Source organism: Macaca nemestrina, chromosome 3 (assembly GCF_043159975.1).
Source record: "Macaca nemestrina isolate mMacNem1 chromosome 3, mMacNem.hap1, whole genome shotgun sequence".
NCBI classification, from domain to species: Eukaryota; Metazoa; Chordata; class Mammalia; order Primates; family Cercopithecidae; genus Macaca; species Macaca nemestrina.
The window spans coordinates 50,381,946-50,403,030 of NC_092127.1; the positions used below are offsets into that span (position 1 = coordinate 50,381,946).

Below are 21,085 nucleotides of genomic sequence, written 5' to 3' on the forward strand. Positions count from 1 at the left end.
AGCCAGGTATGGTGGCACATGCTTGTAGTCCTAGCTACTCGGGAGGCTGAGGCAGGAGGATCGCTTAAGCCTGGGAGGCTACAGTGAGCCATAATCGTGCCACTGCATTCCAGCCTGGGTGACAGAGAGAGACCCTGTCTCAAAGAAAAAAAAAAAAATACATGTAACCATTCTGTCTGTACTTATTACTGTAAGGGAGACAATGAAGAGTAAGAGCATCATTATTTATATTTTTGTGGTTAAGTACATTTGGGATATGCAAACTTAGATAGGTTATTTTTTAATGGCAGTCCCTCTTTTTATTTTGAGATCCTTTAATATACTAATGTACATTGTGGATCTTGCTATCTTCCAAGAGAAGATAGCGTATGGTGTTCTAAAAGTTAATATGAATATAGAACCCATTTTCCTATGGAGGAAATTTATTAAGGAACATGACTTTGGACGTGCAGCTTTATGAGAAAATAAATTAAACCTTTTTGCACTAACTTTACTAAATTGGGCTTTTGTGCTAGAATTTAGGAGATGCTGAAGATGTTAGTTTTATTACTGTCTGATTCATATGTATAAATATTATTTAAATTGAGTAATTAAGCTGTATTCTAACAGAGATCAGTGAACTTTGTTTTATTTTTTGTTACAAACAGACTTCTTGATTAGAATTACCAGAATTCTAAAGTATATCTGTGCATTTTGAAATACAGATGTTCAGATGCTTTAATTAGTTCTTTATATAATTAATTATATAGATTAATATAATTAATTTAATGTTTCCTATTGAAGAATAGAGTGACATCAGAAATCTCAGATGTAGAACAATCACCAAATCAGTAATAATATATTTGATCGTGTCTGTAATCCAGCACTTTGGGAGGCTGAGGCAGGCAGATTGCCTGAGCTCAGGAGTTCAAGATCAGCCTGGGCAACATGGTAAAACCTGTCTCTACAAAAAATATAAAAATTAGCCGGGCGTGGTGGTGCATGCCTTAGTCCCAGCTACTTAGGGGGCTGAGGCGGGAGGATTGCTTGAACCCAGGCTGTAGTGAGCCATGTTCGCACCACTGCTCTCCAGTCTGGGTGACAGAGTGAGACTCCATCTCTTAAAAAAAAAAAAGTGTGTGTGTGTGTGTATATATATATTTGATTTTAAAATACAGCATACTTACGTATTTCCAGTTTATTTCTTGAGTCTGCCTCTCACCTACCAGTGTTCATCCATCTGTGCTCAGGATTGAATGTAGCTCATTCAGGCTTAATCCTCTTTTGTGTAGAAAAGTATATAGCCCTTATTTTTTCTATTCATTGTGGATGCTAGTCTATCTGAGAGAGCCTTATGGCAAAAATGAGGAGGAACAAAAGGGAAGGACACAAACCTTTATTAGACATAAAAAGCACTTGGAAGTTTTTTTACCCTTGTAATGTATCTGCATGTGGAAGTGGGGAAATTGAAACACTTATGCTTACATTCTGGTGAATTAACTGATCCAGAGCAGTAGAGAGTGTTTGTTGTTTTTTACTTTTCCTCATTTGAGTTCAAAGAGCTTTGCAAATTATCAGATCTTCTGCAATAAGTTGCTAAAGCTGTTTCTCCCAATCCTATAGAACAGAAAACAAACTAAGTTTTTACTAGGATTTGTTTCTATTGCTACACTAATATAAAAGGTTGGCAAGGCCATGTACGGTGGCTCATGCCTGTAATCCTAGCACTTTGGGAGGCCAGGGCGGACGGATCACGACATCAGGAGATCGAGACCATCTGGCTAATATGGTGAAACCCTGTCTCTACTAAAAATACAAAAAATTGGCTGGGTGTGGTAGCAGGCGCCTGTAGTCCCAGCTACTTGGGAGACTGAGGCAGGAGAATTGCTTGAACCTGGGAGGCAGAGGTTGCAGTGAGCCGAGATCGTGCCACTGCATTCCAGCCTGGGCGACAGAGCAAGACTCCATCTCAAAAAAAAAAGAAAAAAAAAAAAAGATTGGCAAATCAAGGCTCTGACCAATGTATATGGCAATCGAGGCTCTGCCAATGTGTATGACAGAGATTACTACTTACTGCTGTAATCTAAAATACAGAAGTGTTTTTAGTACTCCTTTTAGAAGCAGCTTTTCATACAGAGTATATTTATCTACAAGTTAGTGTCCATTTAAATGAATAATGCGTAATCAGAAAGTCTGCTAATCATGCCTCTCATATTTTTCTTGTTTTCAATGTATGGTTTCAATATCTTATTTTTTCAGTTGGCCGTAAACCAAAGACCCAGCAATCACCAATTTCCAATGGGTCTCCTGAGTTAGGTATAAAGAAGAAACCGAGAGAAGGAAAAGGTAATGTGGGGAGGGTTGCTTTGGAAGTGAGATGATTTTTTTTTCAGTTAGGTGACATTTTTGCATTTGTAAGAAAATTATTTCTAGTACATGCACATATGAGAATACTGTCATTGGTAATAGTTCTTAATAAGGGATGTATCAGCATCATGGGGGGAGCTTTTTCAAAATACCTTTGCCTAGTTCCTACACCACAGAGATTGTGTAGCCATAGTTATATCATGGGGGATATAGGGACTTTTGGAAAAAGTCCTAAGGAAGTCTGATACATATTCTCCTTAACCATTGACTTAGGGGATATGTGTATGTATAATAGCACCCATCCTCATATATAGGTACCCATAATTCAAAGGGGTTTACAACTAAGCCTTGTTTCTAATAGATAATTTCTTTCTTTTATTATTTTTGTGAGACAGTTTCTTGCTGTGTTGCCCAGGCTGGTGTGTGGTGGTGTGAACATGGCTTACTGCAGCCTTGACCTCTTGGGCTTAAGCAATCTTCCTGCCTCGCCTTCTGAGTTGCTGGGACCACAGGCGCATGCCACTCTCCCTGGCTAATTTTTTTTTTTATTTTTAATTTTTTTTAGTTTTTTGTAGAGATGAGGTCTTACTATGTCACCCAGGCAGGTCTTACACTCCTAGGCTCAAGTGATCCTTCCGCCTCAGCCTCTGAAAGTGCTGGGACTACAGGCATGAGCCACTGCACCTAGCCTGATACATAACTTCTTTTTTTTTTTTTTTTGAGACGGAGTCTCTCTCTCTGTCGCCCAGGGTGGAGTACAATGGCCGGATCTCAGCTCACTGGAAGCTCCGCCTCCCGGGTTCACGCCATTCTCCTGCCTCAGCCTCCCGAGTAGCTGGGACTACAGGCGCCCGCCACCACGCCCGGCTAGTTTTTTGTATTTTTTTAGTAGAGACGGGGTTTCACCGTGTTAGCCAGGATGGTCTCGATCTCCTGACCTCGTGATCCGCCCGTCTCGGCCTCCCAAAGTGCTGGGATTACAGGCTTGAGCCACCACGCCCGGCCCTCATAACTTCTTAACTGTTTAGAAGCAATGCAAGAATTCAAGGCAAGCTAAATTTTAATTTTCCAGTCAACAAATTTCAGTCACATCAGTTACAATTCAGAACAAAACCATGCTTATTTGCTTATTTATTGACTTACTTTTACAGACAGGGCTGGAATGCAGTGGCGTGACGGTAGCTCACTGCAGCCTTGTACTACTCTGCTTAGAGCCTCCCAAGTAGCTGGGACTACATGCACACACCACCGCACCCAGCTAATTTTTTTTGTTTGTTTTTTTAAGAGATGGGGTCTCATGCTTTGTTGCCCAGGCAGGTCTCGAACTCCTGGCTTCAAGAGATCCTCCAGCCTCACACTCCCAGAGTGCTGAGATTATAAGCATGAGCCACTGCCCCTTGTCTATTTTTGCTTTAGAATTCTTGTATCCTGATTAAAGATAAAAACAGCACCAAATCTCCCCCATTCTGTGCTTTCTTAATTTGTCGAATAAGATGATTTCAAGTGACATTTCTTTTTAATATTATTTTTATTACTTTTTTATTACCTTTTTTTAAATTTTATTTTAAAATCTTCTGTAGAAACAGGATGTCCCTATTTTGCCCTGGCCTCAAGCGATCCTCCCATATTGGCCTCCCAAAATGTTGGGATTATAGGCATGAGCCACCACACCTGGCCTTTAATTTTATTGTCACTCAGATTCTGACAGATAAAGTGTCATTACAGTAGTGGTTTTAGATGTGTTCTGTCTGCCAGTCTGATAACCAAAAATTTATCACTTTCATGAATAAGTGTTTTCAGACCAATATTCAATAGTTGGATAAATTTTACATTAATGTATTTAAATTTATTCTGTCCTTATCAGGTGGTTTGACTTAATAATTTTAAATAATTAAAACAGAAATTAAGTCTAGTTAAAAAAAATTGTCTCCAGTAAGCCTTCCAAGAAATTTGGTATTTCGATAGGCCAAAAAAAAACAACAAAAAAGTGACATTGAACACTTATTCAGGAACTGGTGACCCAGTTTGGGGGAGGCTTAGGATACTTTTCTTACCTCCTTGTTTGTCTTTGGTTGTTGTACACTTCTAACATCTTAGGTTTCCTCTTTTAATTTATATTGAAAACTTTAAAAGTTAACATAGCAGTAAATATTAGAAAACTAAACTATAAATATACAGTTATTACTATTGTCTTTTAAATAATTCTTATCCTCAGTGGTATCACTTATACTCGAACATCTTTTGCTTAAGACTGGAGAAAAAGTCTGTGACCAGTTTTTACCAATTTAAATCATATCTCATTACAATTTCAGTCTTGTATTAAATTTGAGGCAGTGTGTTATAATGTAATTAATTAAAGCTATTACAGTCAAACCTATATTCAAAATCCAGCCAGTGTTTTTTCTTTTGTAAAATTATGATAATAATGTTTGTCATAGGCAAATTCCTTGTTACCTGGTAAAGAAAGCTTCTCTTTCTGAATCCTGTTTTCCCTAAAATCAGAAATAGAATTTTTAATAATTTTTTTCTTTAGAGATAGGGTCTCACTCTTGTCACCCAGGCTGGAATACAGTGACGTGATCATGACTCACTGCAGCCTCAACCTCCCAGGCTAAAGTATTCTTCTGCCTCAGCCTCAAGTAGCTAGGACCACAGGCACATACCACCATGTCTGGCTAATTTTAAAATTTTTTGTAGAGACGGGTCCCCCTATGTTGCCTAGGCTATTCTCATACTCCTAGGCTCAAGTGATCCTTCAGCCTTGGCCTCCTTAGAATTGTTCATTTTAACTTGGGGATGGCAACGTGGGTGCAGTGAGTATTTAAAGATAACCTGAGGGGTTTTGATGAGTTTAATTCAAAACATGGAAACATTCAGATATCTTATATGCAAGGCATTGTCTATATTATACAAAAATTTCTTCCAGATAAAATCTTTACTCACACTTACTACTATGTGAACAAAATAAAAATGCCCCAGCTACACATTTTTATGTAACTGAAGATTATACATGGTTTATTTTAATAGTTTTTAGGTAGTGATGCTGATGTAATAGAATCCTAGAGATACAAATGTAACATTGTGAAGTTGAAAGTCAGCTTTTTTTTTTTTTTTTTTTTTTTTTTTTTTTTTTTTTTGAGATGGATTTTAGCTCTTGTTGCCCAGCCTGGAGTGCAATGGCGTGATCTCAGTTCACCGCAACCTCTGCCTCCTGGGGTCAAGCGATTCTGCTGCCTCAGCCTCCCGAGTAGCTGGGATTACAGGCATGTGGCACCACACCTGGCTAATTTTTATATTTTTAGTAGAGATGGGGTTTCTCCATGTTGGCCAGGCTGGTCTCAAACTCCCGACCTCAGGTGATCCGCCCACCTTGGCCTCCCAAAGTGCTGGATTACAGGTGTGAGCCACCACGCCTGGCCGAAGGTCAGCTTTTTTAGGTCAACAGATGCATAATGGGCTCAACTCTGCGTTATTAATGAATTTACTGGATTTTCAGGGAAAGCCACAGTGAAAGTGAAATGCCAGAGAAAAAACATCAGTATTTTGATTGAAGGTGTTGGGGTAGTGGTGGCCGTTTCAGGACTCTTTTCTCTTCTTCTTTTTTTCTTGAGATGGAGTCTCGTTCTGTTGTTCAGGCTGGAGTGCAGTGGCGTGATCTCTGCTCACTGCAACATCCGCCTCCCGGGTTCAAGTGATTCTCCTGCCTTTGCCTCGCAAGTAGCTGGGATTACAGGCACCTGCCATCATGTCTGGCTAATTTTTGTATTTTTGTAGAGATAGGGTTTCACCATGTTGGCCAGGCTGGTCATGAACTCCTGACCTCAGGTGATCTGCCCACCTTGGCCTCCCAAAGTGCTGGGATTACAGGCATGAGCCACCGTGCCCAGCCTTCTGTTCTTCTATTAATAAGAACTTGGCATCTAGAGGTTATGAAGGGAATAAAATAAAAACAACCTGAAAAGCCTCTTCTCATGACTGCTGCCCACTACTCTCCCCTCCTTAATAAGGGAAAAAAGAGTGTGATACTTTCTTCCTTTTGGGATTAATTTTTTTATTTTACTTACCCAGATTCCTTTTCGTTCTTTTATGCACATCCTAGCCATCTTCCAAGACTTCATGATGGCCTCTCAGTCCACTTTATTTTCACTCCTGGAATCCCACAGACATTATTTTCTATGATTACTTGGGATATAGTTAATCATGCATTGCCTTGTGATAGACCTTATATTGTTTCAAATTGTTACTTATTTCTTGCATTGTTGTTTAACTTGTTATCTACTTTCTTTTCCCTTCTCAACTAAATTATAAATTCCTTGAGGCAGGGACCAGGTTTTAAATTCATCTCCTTAAGCATGATATGTGATGAATAAGCATTTTGTTCTGCAGAAATATTCTAATATTTCCTCATTTTAAAATTTTTCTAGCAGTGTGATCCAGAGCTAATGTTATAGTTAACATTTGATGAATACTTGACTAGTTTTAAGGAATTACCATATTTTTCCATTTTAGGACCTCAGATTTTAAGATATAAGTATAAACAATGAAATCCTTTAAATATTATCTTCCGTCTACTGGGTGTAATCAGTAGAAAGTGATTAGAAATTTTTTTTTTAATCTGTTTTTAGAGGCAGTAATGTTCTTTTTTTTTTTCTTTTTCCTGAGACAGAGTTTCACTCTGTCACCCAGGCTGGAGTACAGTAGTGCGATCTCAGCTCACTGTAACCTCTGCTTCCTGGGTTCAAGCGATTCTCATGCCTCAGCCTCCCAAGTAACTGGGATTACAGGTGCACGCCACCATGCTCAGCTAATTTTTATACTTTTAATAGAGATGGGGTTTCACCATGTTAGCCAGGCTGGTCTCGAACTCCTGACCTCAGGTGATACGCCCGCCTCCCAGCCTCCCAAAGTGCTGGGATTATAGGCGTGAGCCACCACATCCAGCCAACAGTAAAGTTCTTTGCTATCAAGTCTTAATTGACTGGTAGTACAGAGGAAAATGATAAGAAAATGCTTAAAGGGTTGAGGGTAGTTTGCACTTATAATATATATACCTCAGAGTTCATGCCTGTAGGTGAATCAAAGAAAAGTAAGTTTCTTACAAAAAGATCCTAGGTCTGATGCCTAAAAGTTTTACACATTTCATTGCATTTTGCTTGCCTATCCAACAAAATTACTAAGTACCTTTTGATCATGGAATTTAGGCTTATCATATGATAAACAAAGGTGTAAACAAATTTATTTTATTCAGAGTTTAAATCTGTATAAACTAATAAACTTGATTCTGTTTAATTCAGGTTAACTTTGCCTAAGCAATTATGCCCTTGCTTTTACTGAACTCAAAATCTAGGATAGGGTGATATGTAATGTACAAATGCCAGAATCTGTATTTTAGCATCGTAACTGTAAGCATACGTAGTGGATACCATTTTTTTAAAGTAGAAACAGGCTGGACGCAGTGGCTCACACCTGTAATCCCAGAATTTGGGGAGCCTAGGTGGGCGGATCACCTGAGGTCAGGAGTTCAAGACCAGCCTGGCAAACATGGTGAAACCCTGTCTCTACTAAAAATACAAAAATTAGCCCGGTGTGGTGGAATGTGTCTGTAATCTGAGCTACTCGGGAGGCGGCAGGAGAATTGCTTGAACCTGGGAGGTGGAGGTTGCAGCGAGCCGACGTTGTGCCACTGCACTCCAGCCTAGATGACAGAGCAAGTCTCCGTCTCCAAAAAAATAAATGTAGAAACAAGTATATTCAGGATTTTTAAGTTACGATGAAGGACACTTTATTTGCTTTTAATTATGTATTTAATTATGTTAATGAATTTGTAATCAATGTCTGTCATTGTTTTTAAAGGAAACACAACCTATTTGTGGGAGTTTCTTTTAGATCTACTTCAAGATAAAAATACTTGTCCCAGGTATATTAAATGGACTCAGAGAGAAAAAGGCATATTCAAGCTGGTGGATTCAAAGGCTGTTTCTAAGCTTTGGGGAAAGCATAAGAACAAACCAGACATGAACTATGAAACCATGGGACGAGCTTTGAGGTAAAAATGCAAATGAGCTAATATTGACACAAAATTTATGTATTTCTTTATATTGTCTATTAGCTGTTTAAAGAGAAGCTGAAAATCCTTTATAACTTTTAACTTTGGGGGATATTCTAGAGGAGCATCTTAGATTTGGAAGTAGATGAGATAGGAGTTTAGTCTACATGCTTATAATTTTAACATAATTGGAAAATTCATTTTTGCAGAAAATGTGCTTTTGTATTTAGGACTATTTCTTAATAGAAATTGTGAAGTTGTAGGCTTAAAAAAAATTAAGCCTAAACAAATTATGGTTCCTAAAGTTAATTTGTATTTTAGTTTTTAGGAGTTTGTCATAAATGGATTTATGTTGATAGGAAAATTTAAGTTTTATCAGTTTGGCCGGGCATGGTGGCTCATGCCTATAATCCCAGCACTTTGGGAGGCTGAGGCGGGTGGATCACTTGAGGTCAGGAATTCAAGACCAGCCTGGCCAATGTGGGGAAACCCCATCTCTACTAAAAATACAAAAATTAGTCGGGTGTGGTGGTGCTCGCCTGTAATCCCAGCTATTCAGGAGACTGAGGTAAGAGAATCGCTTGAACCCAGGAAGCAGAGGTTGCAGTGAGCCAAGATTGTGCCATTGCACTCCAGCCTGGGCGACAGAACGAGACTCCGTCTCAAAAAAAAAAAAAAAAGAATTATCAGTTTGATAAACCCACAAAATTCTTTCATTGGAAAGTACATGGCTTCTTCTAATTAAAGGTGTTTTTAAGTGAACACATGGTTTATGTGACAGTATTCGCAAATCTCTACTAAGTTTTAAGTGTGGCTTAGATAATTTTTCCAGTAATATCAGTTTGTTTTTATAACCTATGTAAATCAGAAAAGAATTTCTACCAGTGTCAGTATAGTAAAATACTCAATGGTAAGGTAAATTATTTTAAGAAAACGAATGAACTTTCAGCTACTTTATAGATCTTAAGTTTGTAGGACCTTGGCGCCAGGTTCCAACCTGATTCCTACTCTAAATTTGTAACCTTTTGAGCAGTCTAGGCAGTAAGAGTTTGTTTTTTTCTCATCTGTTATTAGGGATAAGGGAATGTTTCTATTAGTATGCACTGTACATAGTGTTTTTGGTGGGGGTAGAGTGGGGTGGAGAAATAATATACTTGATTCATTTGGTACATTTTCCCCTTACAGATACTACTACCAAAGGGGAATTCTTGCAAAGGTTGAAGGACAGAGGCTTGTATATCAGTTCAAGGATATGCCCAAAAACATAGTGGTCATAGATGATGACAAAAGTGAAACCTGTAATGAAGATTTAGCAGGAGCTACTGATGAAAAATCATTAGAACGAGTGTCACTGTCTGCAGAAAGTCTCCTGAAAGCAGCATCGTCTGTTCGCAGTGGAAAAAATTCATCCCCTATAAACTGCTCCAGAGCAGAGAAGGGTGTCGCTAGAGTTGTGAATATCACTTCCCCTGGGCACGATGCTTCATCCAGGTCTCCTACTACCAATGCATCTGTGTCAGCAACAGCAGCTCCAAGGTAAGTGAGGCAAACCATTAGTTATAATGTATTTACTTTTTTAAAAAGTCTCCTTGGTGAAAGCGAAATGTCCCTTTGCTTAATATTAGTGTTCTAAGAACCCAGTGTTGTCAGGACTTTGAAAAGTGCTTGATATTTTAATTATATTTTTTATTGTTGTTAAAGTAGATGTCTTGCTGGGTTCAGTGGCTCACGCCTATAATCCTAGCACTTTGGGAGGCCAAGGCAGGAGAATTGCTTGAGGACAGGAGGTCAACACAAGCTTTGGCAACATAGACCTCCTCTCTATAAAATAAAAATAAAAAATTGCTGAGCGTGGTGTCACATACCTGTAGTCCTAACTACTCAGGAAGCTAAGGCAGAAGAATCACTTGAGCTTAGGATTTGGAGGTTGTAGTAAGCTAAGATTGCACCGCTGTACTCCAGCCTAGGCAGCAGACCGAGACCTTATCTCAAACAACAACAACAACAACAAAAGTAGATGTCTTAAATTACCTGAATTGGTTTTTATGGTTTTATAGATGGAGCTTAATGTAGGCTTTAGTTTTTAAAATATATTTGTGTCATGGTATGTTTGTGTCAGACATCAGGAATTGCCAGTATCTCTGTAAAATTTGGGAGCACTAGTTTTACACATTTTGGATTTGTATTCATCTTTTACTCAGGAGACCTATTTTCTCATTTGGCATTAAATGTAATCAGCTTTTTTCTTTCTAATGTACTAGGACAGTTCGTGTGGCAATGCAGGTACCTGTTGTAATGACATCATTGGGTCAGAAAATTTCAACTGTGGCAGTTCAGTCAGTTAATGCAGGTGCACCATTAATAACCAGCACTAGTCCAACAACAGCGACCTCTCCAAAGGTAGTCATTCAGACAATCCCTACTGTGATGCCAGCTTCTACTGAAAATGGAGACAAAATCACCATGCAGCCTGCCAAAATTATTACCATCCCAGCTACACAGCTTGCACAGTGTCAACTGCAGACAAAGTCAAATCTGACTGGATCAGGAAGCATTAACATTGTTGGAACCCCATTGGCTGTGAGAGCACTTACCCCTGTTTCAATAGCTCATGGTACACCTGTAATGAGACTATCAATGCCTACTCAGCAGGCATCTGGCCAGACTCCTCCTCGAGTTATCAGTGCAGTCATAAAGGGGCCAGAGGTTAAATCGGAAGCAGTGGCAAAAAAGCAAGAACATGATGTGAAAACTTTGCAGCTAGTAGAAGAAAAACCGGCAGATGGAAATAAGACAGTGACCCACGTAGTGGTTGTCAGTGCGCCTTCAGCTATTGCCCTTCCTGTAACTATGAAAACAGAAGGACTAGTGACATGTGAGAAATAAAATAGCAGCTCCACCGTGGACTTCAGGCTGTTAGTGGCAGTACTGACATAAACATTTGCAAGGGAAGTCATCAAGAAAAGTCAAAGAAGACTTTAAAACATTTTTAATGCATATACGAAAACAATCAGACTTACTGGAAATAAATTACCTATCCCATGTTTCAGTGGGAAATGAACTACATATTGAGATGCTGACAGAAAACTGCCTCTTACAGTAGGAAACAACTGAACCCATCAATAAGAAAAAGGATTGAAAGGGACCAAGCAGCTCACTACGATATCAAGTTACACTAAGACTTGGAACACTAACATTCTGTAAGAGGTTATATAGTTTTCAGTGGGAGGGGTTGGGATGGGTGATCTTATTGTTACATATAGCAATTTTTGATGCATTTTATATGCATACCAGCAATTATTACTGTGTTCGCACAGTTCTCACTTAACTGGTGCTATGTGAAGACTCTGCTAATATAGGTATTTTAGAATGTGAATTGAAGAATGGATCCCAAAAACTTCAGAAAGAGGATAGCAAAAAAAGATCTAGTGCGATTTTTTATATATATATATATACACACACACACATATATATATATCATATAGCTTAAGCTGATTTAAAACAAAGGCCTTAGACTAATTTTCGGTTTTCTTTCTTGAAATAAGCTAATGGCTTGTTTGTGTAAAGCTTTTTTATTAAAAGAAAAATTTTAAAAATCTTGTACCTAGCACAGTATTGTTATAGAATTTACATGTAACATTTTATATGGTAGTTTAAGTCTGTCAGTTTCTTAATTGTGGACAGATTAACAGTTGGCTCTGGCCTTTTGCTGTAACATGCCTGTGTCACTCAGCCCTGGCATTTGTGCAGACATATCATTTTCAGTTCTGCTGTCACTTGGAAGTTCAGGCTCAGCATGAATTTTTGTCAGGTAGCTCTAATACCTGGAGTTTTCTTTCTTTCTTTCTTTTTTTTTCAGTTGAAGTTTATGAGGGAAATACCAGTGTTCAGATTTGAACTATAATAGTTTGTATATTCAACATTTGAAGTATATTCTATTTTGTTGTACTCTTGTTTCAAAGTGTATTCAAGTAGGTTTTCTGAAATATAGAAATGAAATTTATCTTCTGTTTTGGTCTCTGGTGATATTTTTAACAATATTTAAAAGCCAGCATAGACATGTTTTAGTTAAGAAGTGATAAAATATCTCTATTTCTCCTTCCCAACTACTGCATGAAGAAATTCTACTTCTGTTTTGTTCCATTATATTAATATTTGGCAAATACCTGCATGTTGCCAGTTTCTTTCTAGTTGTAATGATGAACTATAATGTTCTGCTTAACATAATGAATTTAGTATTTTAGTTGTCTGCACTTAAAGAATTTATATTTATAAAACACTTCAAACCATTTGTTTCACAATCAGACCTTTTGTGGATAAAAAGAACAATTACTCTTCTAGCCCTTTTACAGATTAGGAAGTTAAGGTATCTGAAGGATTATATAAACTATGTAATTTCACTACTGTCTGTCACTACATATCTTAATGCTCTTTTCTACTACAAAGAAAAGGTATCTATTTTTATATCTTTTAGAAATTTAGATGAAATCATACTTAATATTTTTTGTCTTTTATTTGTGCATTTGATCACATACTACTTAGGTCAGAGATTGTTTATAACAGTTCCCTTTGTAATCTGTTAAACTTTTCCATAAATGTGTTGATGATACTTTTATACAAAATCTCAAAGAAAAACTCACTTGATTCTTTTCCCATTTGGGAGTTACTCTCAAATTCTACCTCCTTTTAAAACATTTCCAAAGTATTTCAGGTTTGAAAATTGATATTAAGTGCTTTGGCACTTAAGTGTATTATCTTGTTTATTGCACTGTGACTTCATTTGTTTAGTCATGTCTTCCGTAATGGTCATTTAGAGCAACAATTATTTTATGCTATACCTACCCCTCTCCCCAAGTGCTAAGCATATTAGACACTCGGGTCAGACATTTATTGATTTTGGGAACATTTGCTGAGAATATAAGTCACATGCTTAAAAACTTTCCTTCTATGCTGGAAAGTTAATCGGTTCTAACAGGGTTAAACCAGGGCTATCTAGCTACCTCTGCTACTCTACTGGAAATTTTTTTCTCTTTGATAATCACATCTAAAGTCTAGACCTGGGGCCAGGTGCAGTGGCTCACGCCTGTAATCCCAGCACTTTGGGAGCTGAGGCGGGTGGATTGCTTGAGGCCAAGAGTTTGAGACCAGCCTTGCCAACATGGTGAAACCCCGTCTCTACTAAAAATACAAAAATTATCCAGGAGTGGTGGCGCATGTCTGTAATCCCAGCTCCTCAGGAGTCTGAGGCACAAGAATCTCTTGAATCTGGGAGGTGGAGGTTGCAGTGAGCCAAGATGATGCACTGCATTCCCTCCAGCCTGCATGAGTGAGATTCTGTCTCAAAGAAAAAAAAAAAAGTCTAGACTTGGAAACATACATATTGACAGTATATACTGATCAGAATGTTGCAGATTGAAATTATCAATGATGTGCCTCACCCCCATCCTTCCTGCCCTTTTAATGTTATGGCTTTTAATCTCAGCCCTTTCAAACTGTAAATCAACATAATTTATAGTTGCTTTTTTGTGTCCAGTCTGTTAGAGGGAAAAAAGCCCACATAACCTTTGCTTGATGCTACTACATTTTCCAGCCTTACTAGATCTTTAAATTATGATCAGTAGTCTATCAGTTTATTCTTTAGGCCACTTTCCAGCAACAATTCCAGCCTTCACTACCTTTCTCACCAGATAACCAGTATACCTCTATACAGAGAACTTGGTCATGAGCTGTGAATTCCCTCCATTCCTGGACCCCTTGCTACAGATGATTTACTTACTCCAACATCCATCCTTACCACCTGTCTCAGGAAGGAGGTGCCCTTCCTCCTGTACTCAGCATCTCCCTTTCACACCTACTTGGTCTCCTTGCTCCCACAATTAATAGCCTATCATTCTGTCCCTTCTTTTACTTCAAACAGCCTGCAGTCTGAATTCTTGCTTAGAAACAGTTCTCCGTGAGATCTCCAATAACACAGTTGTCAAATTAAACAGACACTTTGGTTCACTTAATCTCATGCCTACTTCTCAAAACTCATTTGGTTTCCCATGTTTACTTTCGGCCTAACCAACTTAATTTTTCTTTGTTCTTTCTGCCTATGGGCTTCTTTTCCTCATAGAATTGTTTTAAGGATTAAATGAGTTAATATATTAAGGATTTGTAACTAGTGTCTGGCACATAGAAAACACTCTTACTGGACGTTTACTATTATTATTTCACTAACATAATTGTTAGATAATCTCACCCATGCCTGTGGTTTTTACTACCAAATCTATTGTTAAAGCCTAGACTTTGACGCTGTCATTTTTTTTTTTTTTTTCCATTGGAGTGCTTCATGGAATTGCGTGTCATCCTTGCGCAGGGGCTGTGTTTAATCTCTGTATCGGTCTAGTATTAGGATATGTGCTGCTGAAGCAGGCACTACTCTGTCTTAGGTGGGTTTATCTAATTGCCACTGGCTATTTCTTCCTGAGTATCCAATTGAGCTCTCTTCCCTCCAAAATCTGTTTCTCTTAGCCCAGTAAATAATACCAGCAACCCCATTACTCATGCTAGAAGCAACCTGGGGGCCATCCTAGATACTTTACCTCCTCTAATCATTAACCAAATTTCTACTCATGGTACCTTCTAAATACCTTCTCTTCCATCTTCCCTGTCTGTCTTTGTCTCACCAAGTTTCCTTCTAATCCATTCTCCAGGCTACCAGTTGAAAGCTTTCTAAATGCAGCTTTCATCACTCACGAGCCTTTGTGATTGCTTCCGATTCTTCAGTGGCATCTCTTGCTAAAAAGATGCCTAAGCATAGCAATTAAAGTCCTTTGATCTGGGCTCTGCCTATCTCCCCAAGCTTCATTCTCTTGCTACTCCTCTCTTAGACTTACCTGGGCTATAATATTTCATTTTTTCCCAAATATTCTAGGCATTCATACCTCATGAGCCATCCATTGATGGCTTCTTTCTGAACAACCCATTCCTCCTTCACCTACATTGGAGTTCAGTTTTATTTACTGAGATATGAGGTGACAGACATCAAAATAAAAGTTTGTGAAATAGGCGTGGAAACCATTCAGGTTGGGGAGTGATCTGTGAGTGAGCTCAGAACTTAAAGACTAGAAAGAGTAAAGTATATAAAGATAGGTTGGGGGAAAAAAAAAGAATCAGCAACGGAAGTCAAGAACTATTCATAGAGAATAAACAGGACAGATAAGGTAACATTTCAAGATATGGTGGCAACATGAAGTGCAAAAAGAAAGGCAAAACAAATCAGGCCAAAGAAAAAGCCACTGAGATTCCACTGACAATGAGAGGGCAGTTCCAGTGAGGTGTGGTGGTGAAGCCAGAATGTAAGGGATGGGGCACTTCGTACATTGGCGTGTCTGACACAGCATACACTCAGAAGTGTACATTTCTGATCACATTAACAAGTCATGTCTAATTTCTAATAAGACAAACTAAAGACAAAATTTTGGCCTTGGGGTTATTTATAAGGTCTCCTATGATCCTTTTGCTTTAAGTCTCCTATCCTACTTTTATGAGGGTACTACAGAGCACTTTATTTTTGGGAGGCAAGAGTAACCCTTTAGTTCCACAGCTATCAAAGCAACTTATCCTTTTATTGTAGCTTTTAACCATTCACAGTACTGCAAGTCTTCAGTGGCTGTGATTCATCTAGTCTTCAACCCCTTTGTTACAATCACCGTCCCCCATAATTAAAACATATTCTGTAGCAACTCAGTACACTGTGATGCCAGCCCTAATGGTAGAATAAGATACTGCTCACCCTTTACAAGGGCACTGATTTGCTTCCTATCTGCGTCACACCTCCAAACCTTTGAAACACTCACATGCAGCAGGGAGACTTATTTGAGCACCCACAACTGTCTTTCTGAACACTGCAACTCAGTAGTAATGCTTTGGGTTCAAGACTAAAAAACAGTACATCACAGCTTCCAAAGTGAAAATATAAGTAAAACAGAATTGCTTGGCCAGACGTGTGGCTCGTGCCTGTAATCCCAGCACTTTGGCAGGTCGAGGCAGGTGGATCACGAGGTTAGGAGATCGAGACCATCCTGGCTAACACGTTGAAAGCCCATTTCTACTAAAAATACAAAAAATGAGCAGGGTGTGGTGGCAGGCGCCTGTAATCCCAGCTACTTAGGAGGTTGAGGCAGGAGAATCACTTGAACCTGAGAGGCAGAGGTTGCAGTGAGCCGAGATCACATCACTGCACTCCAGCCTGGGCGTCAGAGCGAGACTCCATCTCAAAAAAAACCAAAAACCCCCATAATTGCTTAATGCAAAATACTGCATATCAAAGACAAAACAAAGCTGTGAATTATAAATAGGCTGTAAACTAGCAGCAGAGTTACTTTCTCCCACGATAATTGTTCACATCCATTGCACTGTAGAATCTTTATTTTTTGAGTCAGTCTCGCTCTGTCGCCCAGGCTGGAGTGCACTGGTGCCATCTTGGCCCACTGCAACCTCCGCCTCCTGGGTTCAAATGAGTCTCCGGCTTCAGCCTCCTGAGTAGCTGGGATTACAGGCATGCACAACCACGCCCGGCTAATTTTTTATATTTTCAGTAGAGAGGGGGTTTCACCATGTTGGCCAGGCTGGTCTCAAACTCTTGACCTTAGGTGATCCACCTGCCTTGGCTTCCCAAAGTGCCGGCATTATAGGTGTGAGCCATCACACCCGGCCTGCACTGTTGTATCTTAACTTTGAGAAACTTGGCTATTTCAAGTAAGTGATACTGTCACTGCCCAAAAAGGAAAAATACGAATCTATATAATCTCCAAATTATTTCTGAATTATAGGACACTAATTCTCTTGAATCCAGTGGTTACTTTGCCTCACATTAGAAATACCTGGGAAGCTTTTTGTAAGCCTGTGTCTTAGCTTCTACTTGATACCAATTACATCAGTGTTTGGGAAAGGGAGCCAGGCATCTTTATTTTTAAAATATCTCTAGGTGATTTCATTGTGCAGCAACATTTTAGAATGACTGCCTTATAGTTACAATAAGGAAAGCTTTAACATTTAGGGTTCTGTGTTCCAACTCAAGTGTTCCAAAAATGGAAAAAGGTAGTCTGAGATATATTATTACAAATGGCTTTTTAAAAACCTACATACTGTGTATTTTATCGATTCTAAAGCCTTTTTCTTACATTTAACATGTCTTTAATTGGGAAGACTCTATAAGAGTCTTATGAAACAGTACACCAAGTTAATGTGCCTTGTCTCTTCAAAGAAATTACTCTGGAAAGCTATATGCTAATTCTAATAATGTTACCATTCAAAATACTTTTAAATGGCTTTTTAGAGGAGAATCTAAATTTTACATATATTTAAGAGACAAGTTTCCTGTGGAAGATTTTAGTTTTAAAAAGAACTGCGTCATTTGAAGTTAATGTGATGTGAATCAAGCTAGGTAATGTCATACTTGGTTCAAATGGAGATGTGGCTATGAGATTGACACAAATTTTTTTAAGAGCTTCATAAAACATATGGAAGCAGTTCCAAAAAGTTTCCCACTGGCCGTGGTGGCTCACGCCTGTAATCCTAGCACTTTGGGAGGCTGAGGTGGGTGGATCACAAGGTCAGGAGATCCAGACCATCCTGGCTAACATGATGAAACCCCGTCTCTACTAAAAATACAAAAAATTAGCCCGCTGTGGTGGCGGGCGCCTGTAGTCCCAGCTCCTCGGGAGGCTGAGGCAGGAGAATGGCATGAACCTGGGAGGTGGAGCTTGCAGTGAGCTGAGATCGCACCACTGCACTCCAGCCTGGGCGACAGAGCGAAACTCCGTCTCAAAAAAAAAAAAGTTTCCCAAATATTTTTGGGCAGTGGCAGCAGTAACTCTGATTTGAATTTAAAATTCAAATCAGAATTTTAAGAAAATTTAGAGATTATTCCTTTATTACAAATGAAGGAAAACTTTTGACTCATCGGTTCAGCTGGTCAGTGGCAGACCTGCAAAGAATTCACCCTCTGACTCCCAGTTGAGTTTTAGCCTGAACCCTCACTCACTCCCATCCAAAAAAAAGTGGGGGTGGGGGTTGCAGGGAGGGAAACAAGCTTAGCTTTGAATAAGTGTATTCTATCGTGTAATAATCCTTTCCCACAAACTGAATTTTAAAATATTGCAGAACTTTGCTGGGTGTTCTCAGCAGGTTTACCACTCTGTGGAAACCAGAATCAGATGTCAGACATGCTCCTTATGGCCAGTCTTATGCCGCCTTCCCTTTTTTTTTTTTTTTTTTTTTTTTTGGAGACAGTCTAGCTCTAGCTTTGTCACCCAGGCTGGAGTGCTGTGGCGTGATCTCAGCTCACTGCAACCTCTGCCTTCTAGGTTCAAGCAATACTCCCATCTCATCCCCTGGAATAGGTAGGATTAGGCACCTGCAACATGCCCGGCTAATTTTTGTATTTTTAGTAGAGACAGGGTTTTGCCATATTGGCCAGGCTGGTCTCTTCCTGATCTCAGGTGATCCACCCACCTCAACCTCCCAAAGTGCTGAGATTACAGGCGTGAGCCACCATGCCCAGCCCATTTCCACATGTATGCAAGTTTCTATTTTTTATGCAAGTTGTCTGGATCTTGAAGCCTGACCCTGTTTAATGTGGCAAGATATTTAATCAGTGTCCTGCTTTATTGCTACAAGAGTTTCAGATAGTTTACATATAAGAACAAATGAAAGTCAACAAAAATAAACAGGTACAAGAAATTTCGGTGAAGAAAAAAGGAATTTCAAATAAATGACAAAAGAAAACTAATACACAGAATATATGCTGTAAAGTGTTACAGTCATTAAAATCCAGCTATATACTGGCTTTGAATATATTGGCAGCCAATAAAGATAAGTTAACCAGTTGAGATTCATAACAGGCCAAGTTTACCAGATGCTTAGGAGACGCAAGGCTGTCAAGAAGGGTTTTGCTGTCTGTGTGACTAATCTTACATGAATGTTTTCCCAGAATTGAATTTTCCAAAGAAATATGGGGACAAGGGGCTGCAGTTGTGGGTATTCTGTTTTGTCATTCAAAGGCAGATCTTTCTACATTACAAATCAAAGTACAACTGACAACCTCTAGAAACTGAAGAACCTAAGCAGTAGCCCACAACCTCACATCTGCCTAGAGGAACAACTGGGTAGAAAAAACCAACCAACCAATCTTTCGCCATTCAGTCAGCCCTTCTGCCTATTTTGGGCTTAAATTTCTATGAACAGTATTAGTTCTGCCCTTTCAAATTGAAGAGTTATTCTCTCTGGTGAAAAAATTAGGAGTGGGTTGTTAGGACATGAAATACAGAGGGCCCTTCCCTTTTTTGTTTTGAAACTTAGCCATTATTATTCTGACTTACAATGTGTATTTTAAAATTTATATTATTTTACAGATCTCACAAATCTATGAGGTTGAGAGGGCAGATACAATAATATACTCTATGGATGAGAAAACTTAGGCTCTAGAGATGGAGCAGCTCATTCAGGGTCACACTGGTGACAGCTAAGTCTTTTCAGTTACAGCCTGTGCCCTTTGACATGTTGCTTTTTCCCCTCCTCTTATTTTATATGCCCTAGTGAATTTCAGGCCTTTGCCATTCTGGTGTTTGACCATGGCTCAAAAATCTCTTCCTAATATCTATGCACTCCAGGTAAAAAGTCTGCCTGTCCTATATTTTTATACATGTCATTTTAAAGAAAGAGTTGCTTAGAGCTTCTTATGTATGCACATTCATTTCTTGGATGCCTTTTTTAAAACTGAAATCATGTTTTAGTTTTACCTCTTTTTAGCATTTAATTCTTGGGAATCTTTCCTCAAGTCTAACACACATGATAAGTAATGCATATATATGTAACTATATGCAACATTCCCTTCATTATAAATCTTGGCTGTTTTAAAAATGATTTGAATACAGAATATTTGCATCAATTTTTGCCTTTAATTTGAAATACCAGAGTAGCTGTTCTTACTGCTTCCTTTAAAAACTACCATTGAAGTATGCAAACAGTATCAAATGTTCTACTTTGGACAAAACTAGACTTTACTGTATCAGAATACTGGAAATCCAGGCCAGGCGTGGTGGCTCACGCCTGTAATCCCAGCACTTTAGGAGGCCGAGGCGGGTGGGTCAGTTGAGGTCAGGAGTTTGAGATCAGCCTGGCCAACGTGGTAAAATCCCGTCTCTACTAAAAATACAAAAATTAGCTGCGCATGGTGGTAATCCCAGCTACTAGGGAGGCTGAGGCAGGACAATCACTTGAACCTGGGAGGCAGAGGTCGCAGTGAGCTGAGATCACACCTCTGCACTCCAGCCTGGGCAACAGACTCCATCTTCAAAACAAAACAAAACAAAACAACAAAACACTGGAAATCCATTATATTCCAGTATTCAGCCACCACATCTTTCTTGTAGTCTAATTCTGTATGTATGATACTGCATGTGTATTTGACTTACACGTTTGACCATTTGACCATGTTTAACACATCTCTTGCTACACTGCAACATCTGTTCTCCGTTTGTGTTCACTCAAAGCCAAAGAAACGGTGGTGAGGAAGAAGCAAGCACTGTGGAGTCAAGATAGACCTGGGTTTGAATCTTGACTCAGCTACTATTTATTAGCTATCACTTTGCTCAAATTATTTTAACCTTTTGAGCCCCTGTCTATAGTTTTAAGACCCTATATAAA

General features: G+C 39.0%; 1 protein-coding gene and 1 non-coding gene across 18 annotated transcripts in view; one reads left to right on the forward strand and one right to left on the reverse strand.

Moving 5' to 3' along the window:
• LOC105493260 (E74 like ETS transcription factor 2) overlaps positions 1–21,085 on the forward strand; it is a 135,128-nt gene that overhangs the window by 112,715 nt on the left and 1,328 nt on the right. For 10 of the 17 annotated variants that reach the window (XM_071093018.1, XM_071093019.1, XM_071093021.1 and 7 more), the window contains 4 exons: positions 2,239–2,325; positions 8,200–8,392; positions 9,578–9,928; positions 10,654–19,985. In XM_071093018.1, the coding sequence (XP_070949119.1) occupies positions 2,239–2,325; positions 8,200–8,392; positions 9,578–9,928; positions 10,654–11,278 (1,256 nt within the window). In that variant the 3' untranslated portion in view covers positions 11,279–19,985. Of the gene's footprint in view, positions 1–2,238; positions 2,326–8,199; positions 8,393–9,577; positions 9,929–10,653; positions 19,986–21,085 lie in introns of those variants that run through there. The other 7 variants (XM_071093022.1, XM_071093023.1, XM_011760776.3 and 4 more) reach the window with 2 other exon arrangements.
• Positions 14,706–14,810, reverse strand: LOC112428802 (U6 spliceosomal RNA). Its single transcript, XR_003020852.1, has one exon. It is a non-coding gene; the product is annotated as a U6 spliceosomal RNA (small nuclear RNA).